The 6,000-nt window shown below is 52.0% G+C and overlaps 1 protein-coding gene across 3 annotated transcripts in view; it reads right to left on the bottom strand.

Moving 5' to 3' along the window:
- Window positions 1–4,599, bottom strand: part of CCNY (cyclin Y) — a 205,633-nt gene extending 201,034 nt beyond the window's left edge. Inside the window, exon 1 of one of the 3 annotated variants that reach the window (XM_044762370.2) lies at window positions 4,328–4,599. In XM_044762370.2, coding sequence (XP_044618305.1) covers window positions 4,328–4,481 — 154 coding nt within the window. In that variant the 5' untranslated portion in view covers window positions 4,482–4,599. Of the gene's footprint in view, window positions 1–3,579; window positions 3,962–4,327 lie in introns of those variants that run through there. The other 2 variants (XM_070500909.1, XM_070500908.1) reach the window with 2 other exon arrangements.
- Between the last annotated feature and the right edge of the window lie 1,401 nt (window positions 4,600–6,000).

Genomic DNA, 6,000 nt, shown 5'->3' on the forward strand with positions numbered 1-6,000 from the left:
TCATGCAGAGACAAGGGAAATGGACTAAATACACCGCGTGGGCAGACCTCCTCTGGCCGTGGTTTCCTTTCAGTTTCGTGTGTTCTTCTTTCTTCTGTTATGCTTTAAAGCTTTCTTAAGTTTCATTTTCAGGACTTCAACCTGTCTGCTACCTCTCAGGTTAAAATGCAAACAAAACCAAAAAGTTTCACATCCACTCGACTTCCATTAATCACAAATCCTGTTCATTCTCTGCCTCCTCCTGACAAGGCTGACTCCGACATCCTTGACTGGCTGCCTCTGCTCACTCACTCAACAGACACTTACAGTGTCTTCAAGGTATCAGGAACCATTCTAGGCACCTGGGTCCATCAACGAACAAAACGAAAAATGTTTATTGGAACTTACATGATAGAAAGTAGAAACAGTTATTATCCCATATGTATATACCTATATAGTGTATTACAGGTGATACAGAGTAAGAAACAGCAGGGCAGAAAACGTGTACTGGAATTGCTGAGGGGGTGGCAGGAGAGATGTTAAATAGGGCAACTGGGAAGGCCTCACTGAAATGGTGAGGCCTGAACCAAGACCAAAGGCGGTGAGGGAGTTAGCCAAGAGGATACACGGAGAAGAGCATTCCAGGCAGAGGGACAGAACAAAGATCCTGGGGTGAGAGCATATCTGGTGTGTTCAAGGAACAGCCCGGAAGGAGGCCAAGTGTGGCTGGAATGAGCTAGCTAGCAGGTGAGCAGGGAGGGCAGGCAGACCACAAAGGCCCTTGGAGTCCACTGTAAGGACTCCACTGTGCAAGTCCATGATAAGGCTCGTTCACTCACTGTGAAATAAGGAGTCACTGCAGTTTTTGAGCAGAGTGATGGGTTAAAATTTTAGAAAGGATCTCACCGCAGCTGCTGGTTGAAAACACACTGCAGTGGGCATGACAGACGCAGGCAGACGGTTAGGCTGGCCGAGGCTACGGCTGCTTAGGTCAGAAGAGGAGCAGGCCAGGCTTTAAGAAGTGGTCAGCTTCCGGATGTATTCTGAAGGTAGAGAGTCATGCTTGTCTAGCAGACTGGACATGGGATGAGGGAGGAACTGCATTGTTAGGAATGACAGCTCATCTACAAAGGATGAAGTTGCTATCAATTGTTTTGAGCCAAAACCCCAAACTAACACTATGGTACAGATGTTATAGATATCTTGATTTATTTGGTCTCATCAAACTCTCAATTCTCTTTAGTCCATTCTCATTTTCTCCTCCCCCAGAAATAATCTAATCAGGGTAGCCAGTCTGCTGCAGATAGCGAAGTTTCTTCTCAGAGAAACTACATATACAACCACAGTGACAGACAACCTACCCCAGAAGCACCCCTAGACTAGTTAAGGTTTGATGGCTAGTCAAGCAACAACAGAGAGTCTCCATTTATCATTTACTGGCTGTACGACTTTGAGCAAGTCACTTCTCTCTCTGCCTCATTTCTTTGTCTTAAAGTAAGGATGCTATTCCTCGCAGGGTTATTGCGAGTACTAAATGAGTGAACAGATGTCAGGCACTCAGAGCAGCAGCTGGCACGGAGTAAACAATATACAAGGCCTGCAAGTGTTACTGTCATTGTCAAATGTTGTTGCTATACCTCAATCTTGGAAGGACTGTATGAGAAACAATACCTGGGGAGCTGATGCGTCTAATATTAATTTTAAAAACATGAATAACCTAACACTAAGGTACCACGAATACAAAGACAGGGCAAGTCGCCGGTAGGTGTCATGGAGGCCTAGCCATCCTCAGTCACTGAAATTCTGCAGAGCAAATATTACCCACTGAGGGTTTGGGCGAGCAATATGCGGCTACATCCCACATATCCCTGCGGTTCTAAGAAAGTGACCTATCACAGAAGCCCTGTGAGCTTCTCTGACCCTCAACTCCAGTTGTCTGGGATGTTTTTCACGATATAAGAAAGATGGTACTTGAGCACTTCAGCTAATGTTACAGACTAGAATCAAGAATTCCTGAGATGCGGTTTCAAAATGTTTACTAAGCATCTAACAATCAGTATAACTCAGAAATTAAAATATAGATATACATCCACACACTATTAACTTAAATCTGTTCACTTCTCTCAGCCTCTGACACTGAATGAATTTCCACCAAAAATGCCCCTTACCAACAGGTAACACTTCCAAGACTTACCCAGCTGTGATTCTCAACCCTAGCTGCATCTCAGAATTACCCAGAGAGCTTTAAACACACTGATGGGAAGGCGCAGCCCTAGATTTCCGGTCTAACTGAAACCCACGATGAGAACCGCCGGACAGGCAAATCCTAGAAGCCTTACTTAATGAATTTGAAAGAGAAACAGAGAACATTGTTTAAAGAATGAATTCGTACCTCTGGGTTTAAACGACCATCATCATCTGAACTGGGTTGTGAGGTGACAGGACACTATAGCTTAGATCAGAAATCCTCTTACCCTGCGCTGCAGTCTCTTAAACCATCCTGAATCTCCAAAACAAGAGTTGGTGGACTTTCAAATGTTTTCTCCAAAATGACTGAGGACCAAAACTTAAGATTTCTTTCAAGTGAAAGAACATACAATATTATTCTATTTTTCTCTGGCAAAATCCTTCCCATCCTTAGTGCCACACAGCTGGTTACACTTACTCGCCTCCCCCCCACCCCGTTTCCTTACGATAGTCAATAATAGTATGCAGCCTGGCTCTAAGAAATGTGACTCTTTCCCTTGTTTGCATTTTTTAATACATGATTTAAAACATAAAGCCTCCGCCCAAGATTCATGCAAAACATAAAGAAGAAATTATTTCCAAATGTTTCTGCCTATCAACATTGTACAAAACTGGGTAATGGCTTTCTATAATAAACTCATTTACTCATGCATTCTTTTAAGATACAATACTTAAGTCTTTATTATATGCTAGACACTTCTTTCAGGTGCTTGCAACTACAGCAGTGATCAAAACAGACCCGGCCTTAAAATCCTTCTAGACACCTTTAAATACATGAATTTAAAAATAAAGTATTGCTGTAGTTCAAAGACATGTGAAGAGTAGGTTAAGATAATGCAAGTCTAAAATAACAACACTACAAAAGTCATACCACCCATAACTTCCTAAGCACGACTATGATCCAGACGTCACACTGCCCCTTCATACATGGTACTCATTTAGTAAACTTGCTGTCCTAAAAAGATATAACTACTATTTAGAAGAAATCAAAGGAGGCCAAACAATGAAAAAGTTCTTTCCTTTAGCAGAGTTTAAATTTGGCTTTCCACACTAGAGGGAATGCTCCATCCTAAAGTTAACAAGAATGAATTATGACAGTTGTGTCAATTCATTCATACAACAAATTTTTCAGATTCGTTCAAATACACCAACTGTGAGATTCTGCGGTTAAAAAAAGTCAAATTGTCGTAAAAATATATTTCCAATTTCAAATTTTTTCAAGTTGAAATTATGTAAACTGTGTTTCAAGCATGATGCATCAACTGTCCATCTGTAAATATTAAGACAGGTAGCTTATTGATATAATGGTACTAATAAAGGTACAGTAAGACCAGTAAAGTTAGTAAACATTACCAGGCGCAGCGATCAGTTGCGTGAGTTACTTTACAAACACCAGTCCGAACGAAAGCCGCTCAGATCAGTTAGATATTCAGGGGCTGTAATTCGGCTGTGAGCAAACACAGGGGGACTTCACCCGAGGCTGCCTCCAAACCATTCTGATAACAGGCCGAAGAAATTTTTTAAAAGCATTCAGGTGAAGCTATTTGACTGCAATCCCTCAACCTCCCAAAAATTCTTTTTGTGGAGAGAAGTAATTTTTTTTTAGGAGATGGGGGTCCGGGACAGCCAAGTGGGGTCGATTCGTAAGTTTCCGGGGAGCTGACACAGGCCAACCCTGTTCTCCAACTCTCGGTAGACAGTGTGACTCCAAAATGGGAATTCACTCCTCAGTTATGCCAAGGATGAGCCATTCCCTTTGCCTTTTAAAGGACAGACGAGCTCACCCTTCTCGCGCATAACTTGGCCGCGGCTCCGATCAGATAGACGGAGCCTGGAACCCGGGCCCTTGGGCCGCCCCCGCCCCGGCACCGGCCACTCGCGCCTGGCCCGCGGCCAGCCCCGTCCCCTCCGCCCTCACCCACCGCCCGCGGCACCGCCGGGCCGCCGGCCGGCTAAGCCCCCGCCGCTCCCTCGGGGGTCCAGGCCGGAGGGCGGCGGGAGGCCGGGGCCCCAGCGCCCCGGAGACCGGGACGGCGCAGGCGGAGAAGGCGAAGGAGCGCGGCCGGAACGCCCCGGCCCCGGCCCGCGCCGCCGCGCTCACCGTCGATGTTCTCCCGGTCGCTGATGTGCTGCAGGTTGCAGCCCGTGTCCTCGCGGCTCAGGTCCGTGTCGGGCCGGTAGGACTCCAGCCGGGAGTGGGCATTCCTGCGGAGCTTGGGGCTGGACGACACGCAGCACGAGGTAGTGTTCCCCATCTTCGGCGGCCCCCGGCCCCGGGCGCGGGGCGGGCGCGGGGCGCGGCGGCGGGGGCGCGGAGGGGAGGCCCGCCCGCCGCCGCGGGAGGGGCGGAAGCCGCGGCGGGCCCCGGGTCAGCAGCGGCGGCGGCGGCGGGGCCTCGCCATGGGCAGCGGCGGCGGCGAGGGCGGCGACGAGCGGCGGCGGCCCCGGCGCCCCGGCCTCCGCGCAGGCCCGCCCTACCCGAGGGCCTGGAGGCGGCGAGGAGCGCCCGGTCCGCGCGACTGGGCCGCCGAGCGCAGCTCAGCCTGCCGCGGCCATGGCGGGCGGCGCCGCGCAGGCCGCCTCCCCCGCGCTTCCCGGCCGGCGCCCGGGCCCGGCGGCGGCGACGGCCTCTGCGAGCGGCTCCGGGGGCGGCGGGCGCGGCGTGGGCGTGGGCGTGGGCGCGGGCGCGTCCTGGGCCCCGCGCGGCGCTGCCGGCGGGGATGCTCGGCGCCCTCCGCCCTCCTCGCGCGGCCGCCCCGCCCCTTCCGCTGCCCTGGAAGCAGATGCGAGGCCGGCGCGCGGGCGGCGCGGAGCGGGAGCGGGGCTGGTGCTGGTGCTGGTGCTGGTGCTGGTGCTGGGCCGGGGCTGAGGTCGGGGTCAGGCCTGGGCCGGGGGTCGGGGCTGTGGCGGCCGCCGCGCGCGTGCGGAGCCGGGCGCCCGAGGCCCTCCGCTCCCGGCTGGACGCCCCGAGAGAGGCCTGTGGCCGCACGGGGGCGAGCGCGCCGGAGCCGGGGAGGCCGGGCCGAGGGCAGGGACGCGCGGGGCGCCCGCGGCCGCCGCTCCGGAATGGCGCTTCTTTTTTTTTGCTTTTGGCTTTTAAGCCTCAGAGGAGGCTGGGCCTTGATTTGGGAGTTCTGCTTCTGTTTTGAGCTTTGCCGAGGACCGGATGGTGCCCTTGTTTTAACCAGTGAAAGAACTCAGGGAGGGCCTGGGCTGCTGGAGTGTCCAGTTAGCTGCAGTGTTTGAGTTCCTTGCAGGTTACTGTGAGTTAGAGACGGGTGGCTTAACGTCAGCTCTCCTTGTCCACTTTTAAAATGCTGTCGGCTGTTGTCGGGCTGAGGCCAGTCTGAACTGAGGCCGCGTAACTAAGGTAAAGGATGTGGCAGTGCCCGGGGCGTGGAAGCCCTTCCGTCCCGACGCCCCAGCGCCAGGCATCCTCGGCTAGAAAGACTGTCACCTCTTGCCTATCTTGGGAAGAGGATAAGCTGGCAGAAATAACCTGGCCACCCTTTTCCGAATGGTCAACGAAGGAGTCCTGGGGGGAGACTTGGGGGGAAAAAAGTGTTTTTGAACAGGGAAAAGCCTGGTACAGTCCTCTTAATTTTATGTATAGGGAAACTGAGGTCCCGAAAGAGGAGGTGCCTTGACTTGCCTAAGGTCTCACTACTAGTTTAGCGACAGAGGCGCGGAAGAAAACGAGGAAGGGAACTAATGTTTATCTAGCATGGCAATATGGAGGTGTCTGGCCAAAGGCTCTGTAGACATTACTTCCTT

Source organism: Equus asinus, chromosome 29 (genome assembly GCF_041296235.1).
Source record: "Equus asinus isolate D_3611 breed Donkey chromosome 29, EquAss-T2T_v2, whole genome shotgun sequence".
Taxonomy (NCBI): Eukaryota; Metazoa; Chordata; class Mammalia; order Perissodactyla; family Equidae; genus Equus; species Equus asinus.